This window comes from Scyliorhinus canicula, chromosome 21, assembly GCF_902713615.1.
Source record: "Scyliorhinus canicula chromosome 21, sScyCan1.1, whole genome shotgun sequence".
Classification (NCBI taxonomy): domain Eukaryota; kingdom Metazoa; phylum Chordata; class Chondrichthyes; order Carcharhiniformes; family Scyliorhinidae; genus Scyliorhinus; species Scyliorhinus canicula.
In genome coordinates this window covers 23533305-23547180 of record NC_052166.1, presented here as the reverse complement: position 1 = coordinate 23547180, position 13876 = coordinate 23533305, and the positions used below count along the sequence as shown (strand labels likewise).

At 48.0% G+C, this 13876-nt stretch overlaps 1 protein-coding gene across 3 annotated transcripts in view; it reads right to left on the bottom strand.

Annotated features, from left to right (window-relative positions):
* The window catches only part of abca2 (ATP-binding cassette, sub-family A (ABC1), member 2), a 577021-nt gene that overhangs the window by 213511 nt on the left and 349634 nt on the right, over window positions 1-13876 (bottom strand). For all 3 annotated transcript variants that reach the window (XM_038782183.1, XM_038782184.1, XM_038782185.1), the window contains one exon: window positions 9224-9352. In XM_038782183.1, coding sequence (XP_038638111.1) covers window positions 9224-9352 — 129 coding nt within the window. The remainder of the gene's footprint in view (window positions 1-9223; window positions 9353-13876) is intronic.

Below are 13876 nucleotides of genomic sequence, written 5' to 3'. Positions count from 1 at the left end.
CCGTGGCGCGCATGCGCGGACCCATGCTGGCCAAAGCACGCATGCGTGGACCCACTCTGGCCGTGGCGGGCTGGCTTTCAGTGCCGGAGTAGTGCACGGCACTCCGCCGCCGTTCTAGCCACCGAGGAAGGGGAGAATGACTGGGCCTGGAGGTCTGTTGATGCCGGATTGTTGACACTTGGCCAGGATTTTGGAGAATCCTGGCCAGGGAAGGGATTCAACATCAACAAGGGCATGGAGAGAAGGATATTGATTCAACATCAACAGAGGCATGAAGAGAAGGATATTGATTCAACATCATTAGGAGTAAAGAGAAAGGGGTATGGATTCAGCATCAACAGGGGCACAGGGAAAGGAGTACAGATTCAACATAGACAGCGGCACACAGAAAGGAGTATGGATTCAACATTGACGGGGTACAGAGAAAGGGATCTTACTGAGAGGGGATCTTATTGAAACTTATTGAAAGATACTGCGAGGCCTGGATTGAGTGGACGTGGAGAGGATGTTTCCACTTGTAGGAAAAACTAGAACCAGAGGACACCATCTCAGACTAAAGGGACGGTCCTTTAAAACAGAGATGAGGAGGAATTTCTTCAGCCAGAGGGTGGTGAATCTGTGGAACTCTTTGCCGCAGAAGGCTGTGGAGGCCAAATCATTGAGTGTCTTTAAGGCAGAGATAGATAGGTTCTTGATTAACAAGGGGATCAGGGGTTATGGGGAGGAGGCAGGAGAATGGGGAAAATATCAGCCATGATTGAATGGCGGAGCAGACTCGATGGGCCGAGTGGCCTAATTCTGCTCCAATGTCTTGCGGTCTTATGGGACGTGGATTCAATATCAACAGGAGCATAGAGGGAGGGATATGAATTTAACATTGACAGGGGTATTGATTGAGCACCCATTGTACCTCCTGCCCAGTTTCCTCTATTCACTCCACTATCAACCTGTTTGCAGCCCTGCCCCTCCCCCTTGGGGTTTGAACCGAGCAAAATGCAGGATAGGAAAAGGATCAGATATTTAATTTATTTTAAACATTTAAGCTTTCCTCATTGGGCTAAACATTTTTGACATTTACAATTGGCAAGCTTGGCTTCCTCTCACTTGACTGAATTTCCCAGTGGGCTCTGGCAGTTCCAGAATGGGGAATGTTTGAATGCCGACTGCGGTATTGGGAAGCTCAAATACAATTCTGCGGTCGCTGAAATCAAACAGAATGATGTCACTTATTACCAAAAAACAGGAAGCCAGCTGCAAAGTGACAGATCCACTGGCACATAACCAAATTCCTTGAAGTCGGATTTTGATTCCAGATTTCAACCCTTGGTTTTTGATATTAATTAGGACTATGATTAGACCCGAGATGATGAAGAATATCTGACAACATGTGAACTGAATTAACACCTGCACCACAGATGGTTTCAGAACTCCCTGGAATGGTAGAGCAGACTACGTTTCGCTCTCTCTATTCTAATTAATTGAAGTGAAAAAGCGCCATAATGATATTATCGTGACTGTTTTTTTGCTTTAGTAATTTGCTATTAGTGGCATAACGCCAGTCCTCCAGCCACTTACAGCAAAGTAATGGAGGTGAACTCTAACCTGCGACCTGCAGTTTTATGGGTCTTGGAGCCTGTCAAAAGCACTGGCTCTCATTCCAGTTGCGGCTTTGTGTGTATCACTCTTGTCTCTAACCAGGGGCGAAATTCTCCGAAAAGCCCGGGGTCGCCGAAAATCCCGCCCCCGCCGTGGCAGAAATTCTCCGCCATCCAGAATTGGCGGGGGTGGGAATCGCGCCACGTCGAGCGGCGAGCCCCCTGCGGCGATTCTCCGGCCTGCGATGGGCCGAAGTCCCGCCGCTGGGAGGCCTCTCCCGCCGCCGAGGTTTGAACCACTTCTGGTGGCGGCGGAATCGGCGGCGCGAGCGGGCCCCCAGTGTCCTGGGGGGGGGGGGGGGGGGGGGGGGGGCGTGGGGCGATCGGACCCCGGGGGGGTGCCCCCATGGTGGCCAGGCCCGCAATCGGGGCCAGTGCCGTGGGGGCACTCTTTCTCTTCCGCCGCCGCCACGCCCTCCGCTGACGTCACCACCGGCGCATGCGCGAACCGGCGAAGGCCTTTTGGCCAGCCCCGACGCCGGGCCTGAAAGGCCTCTGGTGCCGGTTTTCGCGCCAGTCGACGTGGTGCCAACCGCTCCGGCGCGGGCCTAGCCCCCAAAGGTGCGGAGAATTCTGCACCTTTGGGGGGGGGGGGGGAGGCCCGACGCCGGAGTGGTTGGCGCCACTCCCCTATGCCGGGAACCCCCGCCCTGCCGGGTAGGGGAGAATGCCGGCCCAGGGTTGAGTACTCAAATCCCATCCAGCAAAGTCAGCACTAAGTCGAGGGCTGAGGGTATGCCACACTGTTGGTGGTACCATCTTTCAGGTGAGACATTAAACTGAGGACTCCGCTGCCCCCCTCAAGTGTACCTAAAACATCCCATAATACCATTTCAAAGAACAGCAGAGAGAGAGTTCTGCCCTGTGCCTTAGTCAATCTTTATTCCACAACCAATATCTAAAAAAAAAAAGAGTTGAACTGGTCATCATCCTGAAAGTGGGAGTTTTGCTGTGTGCAAGTTGGTTGTCATGTTATAAAAGACAAGCATTTATAAAGCACCTTTAACAAAGTCCCAAAGCACAAAGTACGGTCACTGCTGTAAGGTAGGAAGCCACAGCAACCAATTTCAACACAGTAAGCTCCCACAGGCTGAAATGTGATTGTGACCAGATCATTTATCTGGACTCTGTTGGTCAAGCAATCGATGTTGGTCACTACACCACACCATTGTTTTTCCTTCAAAATAGTGTTACGGGATCGTTTACGTGCACCCGAGAGAGCTCACAGTGCCTCACTTTCTGAAAGACAGTGGGCAGGATTCTCCGTTGGCTGACGGCGAAATCGCGAAACATGATTGGGCGGAGAATAGGTTCCAACGCTAAAATTGTGGTGGGTGCCGATTTAACGTGAAATCGCTATTCTCCATAACCTTAACAATGCGGTACGGAACGTACGTACAGTAAACAGCCTTTGCAAGTCATTAGCGGGTCTGACCCAGTATTCTTTGGGACCTCCGCAATGCTCCACCTCCGATGGGCCGAATTATCGATGGCGCGGTTCACTTTTGCTTTTAAAAATCGTGAAACCGGCGTCGTAGCTGCTGAGAGAGAGGGTACGGAAAGTGTCCAACATCGCCATAGTTTGATGACAGTTGTGGTGTGGCTGGGGGAGCTTCTGCCAGGGCTGGGAGGGTGGCAGTAGGTGGGCTGTGGGGTCGGGGTGGATGGGAACGGAACACCATTGCTGCAGCCGGAAAGGCAGCCATGCAACTGCGCACCCCGCTCACAGCCCACTGTGAACTTAAGGTCACGGATCTTATAGGTGTCTCCCCAAGTACCTCACCCCCCCCAGGTGCCCTCTGGCCCCAGCCGTATGGGCACGCCTCCAGTGCAGCCAGTGCCATCTTATTGGCTGGGATGGGTGTGCGTGGGGATTATAATGTGCATACGCGGCTATAGCTTGTCAGCCTCCCGAGTGTCAATCACAGACCCGGTGAATCCCGCAACCTTTTTCATTGGGATCGATTGTGGTTCCTCGTGGCGCCGGTGCTAGATCCTCCACAGTGCTGAATCGATCCAGGTTAGGCACCAATTTTGCTGTCATCTAAGTCCATGAATTCTGCATCGGCATCAACACTTCACCTCAGAAACAGAATCCCAACAACACGACGCTGGGGTGTCATTCCCCAGAATGGGAACTGAACGCACAGCCACCTGATTCGGAAGCGAGAATGCACAACTGAATGAAAAATGAAATGAAAATCGCTTATTGTCACGAGTATCCTTCAATGAAGTTACTGTGAAAAGCCCCTAGTCGCCACATTCCGGCGCCTGTCCGGGGAGGCTGGTACGGGAATCGAACCGTGCTGCTGGCCTGCTTGGTCTGCTTTATAAGCCAGCGATTTAGCCTTGTGAGCTAAACCAGCCTAAACTGCCACACGCTTCCGAGTTTGCAAGTCACTGTTTTTTCTCCTTTATTTTCCTGACTTCACATTTAATCCTGTGGGTTCCTGTTTGGCCCCAATGTGTACACGCAGCGAATGGACTTGTTACCTTCACTGTCTATATGCCTTTGAGTGAAGATACCTGTGTTTGCTGGTCTAAATTTAGAAATCTGTTTAGCCATGTGTAGTTTGAGGCCCTAATCCATGTTTACCCTCTATAAACGAGTCAATATTTCATACAATTTAATGATTTCAGCTCATCGTTGCTCAGTATTTTATCATTCGAATCAGTCACATTGAAGTGCTCCAACAACACTGTCGGAGCTGGAGTCATGAATAATTTGAGCGCTGCAAGCAAGGGATGAAGTCCTTTCTCATATCCTAAACATGCAGTCTTACCCTGCACGATGTGGAAATGCTGCAACTTGCTGATGGTCATGAGTTCTCAGCTCTCCGTGATTCTTTGTGAGCAGCAACCTTCTTTAACCTGAACCCTAACCCTCACTCTAACCCTAACCTTTGACCATGATTCACAAATACAATCCTGGTTGGATTATACTTATGATGAAAATGTTGGGAAGGATACCATTCATTATTAACTATTCTTCAGCATCTTTTTCAAGGGACATCAAATTCCGACTGATTTATGCAAACTTTACAGTAAACCTAGTTGTGGCTGCGTTCCTGAACATCGCAACTTTAAATGAAATGAGTTTAAGTGAATGACATGTTCCAATAAGAATCAATGTTAAATCCAGAGCTAAGTTCCTTCGGACATTTCTTGCCCAGAAAAAAAAACAATGGGCGGGGTTCTCCGGTTGCCGACCCTGAAATGGCGTTCGGCCGGAGAATCCCGGTCTGCACCGAAATTGGGGGCGGCGCCGCTTTTGCAATGCTCCGCCCCCTCGAAAACGGCGTACTTGCATGCCGCCGGGACCGCCTCAGGCCCTCTCCCGATGCTCCACCCCCAATGGCGTGGAACACGTCCTTTTCATTTTCGTGAACCTGGCGTGGCGGCTGCGGACTGAGTCCAGCGCCGCCACAGCCGTTGGGGGTAGGGGGAGTGGTGGGGGGGGGGGGAGCTGTTCGGCGGGCAGGGGGGGGGCTTTGGTAGGGGTTTGGGGTACTGGTGGGGGTGGCGTCCCGGGAGTGGCGAGGCTGATTACAGAGGGGGCAGTTTTTGGCAGACCAGGTCCGTGCATGGCGTGGCTGCTGCAGGCCGCCGCTGTGCGCATGCGCGCCCACGGACCTGCCAATTCTCTGGCCTTGCGTGCAAGTAAAGTCGGGGTCTTTACGCTGCGTGCCTGGCAGCTCCCCACCAGACGGAGGATCGGTGCAGCTTTTGCGCCGTTTTTACGGGCGTAAAAAGCCACTGTTCCCATGCCGCCGTCAGCACTTAGTCTTCAAATCGGCGAATTCAGCCCAATGTACAAGTTGAAATACTGAATTATAAATGTGCAGCACTGTGTGTTCCTGGCTCAAATAAGTTGCAACGTAAAATGCATCACTAATTATAAAAGAAACACAACACAGTATGCACCTGAAAAATACATTCGCCAAGCAGGTAGAGCACTGTCAGATTAAGCAGGCTCTATCTAGCAGCAGAGGTTGGTTGGTGCAGGTACCAGCCAAAGTCTTATCCAGCTTCTGCCACTGGATGAAGCCCAGGAATTTAGTGGGAATTCAGTGTGGGTGAAGCCAGCAGTGGAGGCCAGGGAGCGGGAGGGGAGGTGAGGCCAAGGCGGGTAGAGGCGGGTAGAGGAGGCAGGGGAGGGCAGACGAGGGAGGGGAGGGCAGACGGGGGAGGAAAAGAGATGTTGAGGAGGTCAGGTCGGGGACCGAAGAGGAGGTGAGGTCGGGGAGGGGAGGAGAGGTCGGGGAGTGGAGGAAAAGTGAGGTTGGGGAGGTGAGGTCGGGGAGGGGAGGTGAGGTCGGGGAAGGGAGGAGAGGTCGGGGAGGGGAGGAGAGGTCAGGGAAGGGAGGAAAAGTGAGGTTGGGGAGGTGAGGTCGGGGAGGGGAGGAGAGGTCGGGGAGGGGAGGAGAGGTCGGGGAGGGGAGGAGAGGTCGGGGAGCGGAGGAAAAGTGAGGTTGGGGAAGTGAGGTTGGAGAGGTGAGGTCGGGGAGGGGAGGTGAGGTTGGGGAGGGGAGGAGAGGACGGGGAGGGGTGGAGAGGTCAGGGAGGGGAGTAAAAGTGAGGTTGGGGAGGGTGAGGTCGGGAACGGGCAGGAGGTGAGGTCAGGGAAGGGAGGAGAGGTCAGGGAAGGGAGGAGAGGTCGGGGAGGGGAGGAAAAGTGAAGTTGGGGAGATTAGGTCGGGGGATGAGGTGAGGTTGGGGTGGGAGGAGGGGCCAAGGAGGGGATGCTAGGCCGGGGAGGGGTGGCAAGGCTGGGAGACAAGTGCAGGAAGCAACATTGGGATCTAAGGGCAGCAGCGGGAGAAAGAGCAACTGAAAGCGAGAACCGAAGTGCTGGGGGGAGGGGTTTCTGAGGAGATAGGCCACAGAATAGGACGTCCATGACAAACAACGTTAAAGTGAAATTGGGAACATTAAAGCATATAGTGACCACTACTTTATTAGGAACCTTAACATCGGCGTTAAGGAAAAACTGACTGTATTTGATACTTAAACAACAATACTTCACTTCAACAATTCTGCGGTTTCTTGAATCAAGATACATACACAGATAAAACAGTGTTTAACAACTGTGCAGTGTTACTCATCAATTTAAACACGGCTTCTTTCCTATTCCAGCTGTACTGCATGGCTATTTGGTCAGCAGCAAGGCCTGAGCTACGCTCTCAAGCCCGTTTCTGGGTCTGCATGAGGGTTAGTGGTCTCAAGATCTGAACCTACTCCCTCCCACTGACCCTTTGACCAGTGAGGAAACATCCAGTGAGCATATCCAATGCAGAACAGGTGAACAACTGAATTAATACACGAGGCATCTCCATCTGTCTGAATGGACAATCCTATAGATCAGTAAAATATACATGTCTTCACTTTTCTTTCTGAACGTTATAGGTTTAGAGACCAATGTTGCGGTACACACGGAATTGTTTTGAATTCAATGCAGCCCAAATGTGTTCGCTTTAAAATGGCAAACTGAAGACCATGGAGACGGTGATGGACACAAAGCCTCAGTAATGCGAAAGAGTGGGAGGAAGGACTTGAATTAATATAGAGCCTCACTTCCCAATCAATCGAATACTTCTGAAGTGTGTTGTGTGTTATAATGTTGGCACGATAGGAGTACAGCACAAACAGCAATGAGATAAGGTTAGATCGAAATTCTGGAACTCCCTCCCGAACAGCGCTTTGGGCGTGCCTACACCACATGGACTGCAGCGGTTCAAGAAGTCAGCTCATCACCACCTTCTCAAGGGCAATGAGAGGTGGCCAAAAAATGCTGTCCCAGCCAGTGAGGCCCACATCGCATGAACGAATGAAAAAAAATGACCAATCATATGTTTTCTGCTGTGAAGGTTGAGGAATAAATGTTGGTCAGGGCACATGGGAGAAAAACCTTGTTCTTCTTTGAGCATGTTGGAACCAACAATTCTATGGACACGTGCTTGTAGGATTAAAATAGCGGTTTTAATATACTCACAACAGAGCCAGCCTATTAGCCATTGAATTTTCGGTGAACTGGCCGGCTGACCATGTGGCACTGATCTTTATACAGCAGCTTCCAGGGGAGGAGTCCTGGGCAGAGCCAAGGGAGAAGCCCCGTACAACTCGAGCATTCCCAGAGCTACTCCCCCTGGAGGACAGGTAGTGCAACTGCACTTACAATATAGACACATGTATATACAGATTATAATCCGGTGTGAATCACATTCACCACAGAGCAGTACCCTCAAATCCTTTAAGTACCCTCAATCTCGGTTCAACATCTCATTCTAAGGTGGTACGTTGCTTAGCATGTCCCGAGTACAACGCCTGCTCACAGAAACTATGATGTATGAACTTGAGATTATTAATAATGAACCAAATTGAACACTTAAAGACCTGGAATGATTGAGCTGATTGCCTTGGCTGGTGATCTTTGGAAACTATGGCCGAGGATACCTGAGAGGGTGTTTAGATTTTCAATTGTCCTACGAATGTCGTACTGTTGGCGATGGATCCTCTGGAAGGTGGCAGCATTTGCGACGAACACTTGCAAGTGTAACACCATGGAAACTGGATAAAGGCATGTTGCAGCAAATGAACAGTAAGAAGCCTTACAACACCAGGTTAAAGTCTAACAGGTTTGTTTCAAATCACTAGCTTTCGGAGCATTGCTTCCTCCTTAGGTGAATCAAAATAAAAAGAGCAGTGCTCCGAAAGCTAGTGATTCGAAACAAAGCTGTTGGACTTTAACCTGGTGTTGCAAGACTTCTTACTGTGCTCACCCGAGTCCAACGCCGGCACCTCCACATCATGACAGCAAATGAAGACAGATCACAGCTAGGCTCGGTTGCAGTATCACCAATGCTCAAAGAGCTCACCCATTCTCAATATTAAAGCTCACCCACAAAGGTCGGGTAGGCAGTCGAAGTGCTGAAGAATTGCAGGGGCCCTGTAAATTGTTCCCTACGATGGGGGCCCCAGTCCTATGAGGGCAGGGGGTTAGCCAAGCGGGAAAATATGGCATTAAAAAAAACTCACTGAAAATTTATGATCCTGAACAGTTATTTTAAATAGCAGATAACGTTCTGTGGCTTCAAAACTCCCTCAGAACACTGTATCATGAACCACTTCATCAATTAAGCACTCTTGTTAAACACAAATGAAGTCAGTGTGCTTATAAATGTGCCCCTTAGGCTGATTCAAAGCTTGTAAGCAACTGTTTTCCACATCCAATTTAATTGTTAAGACAAGCAAAACTGTAACATGCAACCCTTTTGGTCATGCTAACGGACAACAGAGTTCCATTTCTTCTGAATAGATTCACGGTGGTGAAAGAATTTGTGCTGACAGTCTGATGAGATCCAGTTAGTCCTGCCATTGGGGTACATGATCTGTGCTGCTGTGTTGCATAAATGCCTTTTAAGCCAGTGTAAAAAAAAACCCAAATCACTTCAAAAGGATTACAGCAATTTGACAGAAGCGTGGGGCAAAAGATCATTGAATCTTGTCTGCCATTCGGCTTCATACACCCTGCTGTGTTACAGGCAGACACGGTGTGCATGTGCACCTACCTGCTGCAGCCAGCTGATGCGATTCTGGAGCTTGCCATCTTCCAGGAATGTCCGGATTTCCGAGGAAATGTTCAGCCAGACTGTGGCGTAGTGCGTAACGTTCCCGACAAAGGCAAACGTTTCATTGGCCTGGGAAAGAAAATGCCAGTCAGACACGAGCAAATGTAGTCATTAACATTTCCGAGAATGAATGGAATTCACGTTGACTCCAGAAGAAGGTTTTGTGACATGTGCGCCCGAGAACCCCCGCAATGGAAAAGCCTTACAATATCAGCAGGAGAGAGACGCCCTGAGTGAAAAAGCCACTACCCTCAATGGAGAGTCAGGCACATGGGAACACACCAGCTGAAAGTTCCCCTCCAAGTCACCCACCTTCCCGACTTGGAAATATATCGCCCGTTCCTTCACTGTAGCTGGATCAAAATCCTGGAACTCCAGCCCCAACAGCACTGTGGGTGTACCTACACCACAGGGACTGCAGTGCTTCAAGAAGGCGGCTCACTGCCACCTTCTCAAGGGCAACTAGGGATGAGCAATAAATGTATCCTAACCAGCGACGTCCACATCCTGTAAATGAAAAAACAATAAGGACTGGCACTGGGGTGTTCTCACATACCTGATTACACACAGCAAATGTGCCCACTCAACCGTGAAAATAACAAATGTAAAACAGTTGCAGTCACAAACAATTTACTTGTCTCAGCATCAGTAAGACGAGAGATCTGTTGTAGTGTGACATCCCAGAGCAGACAGAACAATTTCCCCTGTCAGTTTTGCTACTCGCCATCGAGAGCACTGTCCCATTTCTCACGGACGGGGCCCGTCGTTATCTCATGGGGGTTGAAGGTCTGTGCGCCTTATTTATAGGCCGGTAGCTGAGAGCACTTAAGGTGCACGTCCAGGTAATTTTAAAAGTGTTTAGGGTCTCTGCCTCCGCCACCAACTCAGGCAATTAATTCCAGACACCCACTACCCTCTGAGTAAAAAGGTTCTTCCTCATGTCCCCTTCTACACTTCTTCTTCCTCCTTTACCCAGTCGCTGTTCCACCCTTTAACCCTTCATTGGTAAACTTCCACGCAACCTGCTCTGCTACCACCATGTTACAAGCGTAGGCTGACACTTACAGACTGTCCCCAAAGAGGACAATGCAGCGGCAACTCATTGTTAATCATGGAAGGGCTCTACCTTGCCAGGTCCACGTCCACATAGGCCCAGTTGCAAAACTGAACGATCCAATTCCCTGCTGGCAGGTAACTTAATCTGGAGTGGGAACGCAATTCCAGTGAGCAGGCCTTTTGATGAGCATGCACGGCACGGTGATCCACGCAAAGGGCCTTCCAATGTTAATTGTCAGGAAGCTCGACCTGCCTTTAACCCGCCTTTAAAGTCCTGAGAGCTTAATTTCCAAAATTCCTCCCGTGTTGTGGAACTGATTTCTGGCTTGATGCCAAATCTTAGAATTTACAGCGCGAAAAGAGGTCATCTGGCCCATCAAGTCTACACCGGCCCTTGGCCCCTACTTAAGCCCACTCCTCCACCCTATCCCCAACCTAACCTTTTGGCACTAAAGGGCAATCCACCTAACCTGCACATCTTGGGACTGTGGGAGGAAACCAGAGCACCCGGAGGAAACCCACGCACACACGGGGAGAACGTGCAAACTCAACATGGACATTGACCTGAGGCTGGATTTGAACCCATGATCCTGGACCTGTGAGGAAGCAGTGCTAACCACTGTGCCACCATGCTTTAGGAAGCAGATGCGAGAATCTGGGCAGGCAGTGGTGCAGTGATATTTTCTACTGGACAAATAATCCAGAGACCCAGGGTAATGCTGTGGGGATCTAGGTTCGAATCCCACCAAGGATATGTGGGAAATTTGATCTCAATAAAAAAAAATTCTGAATTAAATGTCCAATGATGACCGTGAAACCATTGTCGATTGTCATTTAAAGAGAATCCATCTGGTTCACTAATGACCTCTCGGGAAGGAAATCGGCCACCCTGACCTAGTCTGGCCTACATGTGACTCCAGAGTCACGGCAGTGTGGTTGACTCTTAACTGTCCTCTGGAATGGCCGAGCAAACCACTAAGTTTAAGGGTAGTCAGGGATCGACAAAAAAAATGCAGGCCCAGCCAACGATGCCCACATCTCGTGAATGAATTAAAAATAACAAACCTTATTTTCCATTATGTCATGTGAGAGTACCTTTAAGAAATGGGTGTTTATAAATGGGTGCGTATATAAATATTTGGAGTGAGAATACAGTGATGTCAGAGAGTGGGTGGAGCTAGGCTGTGTTAGCTTTTTACTTTTGTTTTGAGCAGGCTGCAGGGTGTGTTTTAGTTTTGTTTTCAGTGTTGGAGCTGAAGCCAGACAGAGCAGGTGTACTGTTGATCTCTCTGCCATCAAAAGACTATCTCTTGATCATTTAGTGAATTCAGAATTATAAATGTTTTCAGTAGTGACTTTAACTGAAGTGCTTCTGATAAAGGTTTTGTTTTTTTAAGTCGTATGGATGTTAAAAAGGAAAGCTTAAAGGTATACTTAGTGTTGTAGTCTTTAGGGGTTGTAATTGAACTAATGGTTGCTAAGATGTTCACTGTATGTTTTAAAAAGGTTAACTTGAGTTCATAGAATAAACATTGTTTTGCTTTAAAAAATACTTTTCCATTTCTGCTGTACCACACCTGTAGAGTGGGCCGTGTGCTCCCCATACCACAATCTATTAAAAGTTGTGGGTCAGGTGAACTCCATGATCTCTTTGGGGTTCTCTAAACCCTGGTCCATAACAAATACCCTACAATACTTAAAAACTAAAAAAAAAAATCCTCCTTAAAACAGATGACATTGTGGAAATTCAATGAAATGGAGGAAGAGGTTTTTTGCAAATAAACTGAATTTGCCTTTTATTACAGAGCCGGGATGAAAGATTCTTTCTCTGCTGTCACCATCTGAAGTACAATAGTATTTGCATACTGCCGGTAGCTAAATTAAATATTGATAACTTTTATTTTAAACAGTTGCTGCTGCAAAATTGCAAGACCAAGCACTCCATCAGCTGATAGCAAGATTTAACAAGCTCAGACTGAACACATCTCGCTATATCTCTACTTTAATAAGCTCCCAAATCTCCACTCCATGTATTCCAACCAGTGGAAATCATTTCAATTTAGCAAAACAAGACAAGACTGGGGGACATGGGAGTGCTGAATGCTGTTTGCAACTCAGGAGTTGAAGTGTAAGCATGATGAATTTGTTGAAAAAAAATAATGTCCTTGGATCCAAGAGTATTTTTCCAAATCGTGCATCTCACAAAAGAGTGCTTATTATGCTTCTTAGTGTGTTTATCTGTGTTCTAACCTTAGGCAGATATTAATCCATTGCTGATTTGGAAAAGGAAGGAAGGAAAGGGAGAGAGGGAAGGAGAGGAGGGAGAGAGGGAGGACTTGCATTTGTAAAGTACCTTTCGTGAACTTAGAATTACACAAAATGGTTTACAACCAATTAAGTATTTTTGAAGTGTAGTCACTGTTGTAAAGTAGGAAACGGGCAGCCAAACGTGCACAGAACAGGTTCTCAATAGCAATCATGTAATACTAACCAAAAACATTTGATTTGAGGTGTCCGTTGAGGAAGACATTTTAGCCAGGGAGAACTCCGCTGCTATTCTTCGAAAAGCTCCCATGGGATACTGTACATCCGCCTGGGAGGCCCGGAACACACAGGGAGAGTGGTGTTCCCTCAGTATGACACTGAAATATCAGCCTTGTCATTCTCAGTTAGGTATGAGATTGCTACTAATGAGGCATTTACAGTGTGACATTCACATTGGGCATCCTATTTATAAATACGGTCATAGGAATTGACAATGAAAGTATAAATGAGGGAAGGGGGTAGCAAGCACGGTGTCGAGGGTGGTAGGATCCAGGGTCAAGCCAGGCTGGGGACTCGCAATATTTGGGGTTGCAGTGGAGCCGGGAGTGCAGGAGGCGAAAGAGGCCGGTGTTCTGTTCTTTGCGTCCCTAGTAGCCCGGCGGAGGATTCTTCTTCAGTGGAAGGATGTTATTGATATTTTGTGAAAATCTGAATAAAAATTATTTTTTTTTAAAAAAGAAAGTATAAATGAGGCATTTACCGTGTGACAAATTCACATTGGGCATCCTATTTATAAATACCGTCATAGGAATTGACAATGAAAGTGTAAAACTAAGGACAGAAGACAATTTTGAAATGGAGACTGAACTATGTATGAGCCAACCATTTTACTTCTTCACTACAATTCAAGAAAATATATCTTGTCCTTCATATAAAGTAGGCGCAATATCTATGCTGCATCACAAAGTCAGATTTCTGGATATCCTCCTTATGTGGAGTTAATCCCCTTGGTGCATTATATTTAGCAGCCTGCTTGATGCTCTTGCGTTAACTTTTTGTTATTTAATTACTACCATGGATTCATTTTATGTAAATTATATAAACTGCATTAAAACCATGCAGATAGGATCGAAGTACAGGCACTCATCATAAAACGAAGAAAATTAAACACCCCTCGGCCAATAAAGATCTTGACTTCTAATATATCAGTACAACCTGAAGGTTGACCAACATGGGAGTCTACGAGATCCCAGAATATGGCCCATAGCTTTG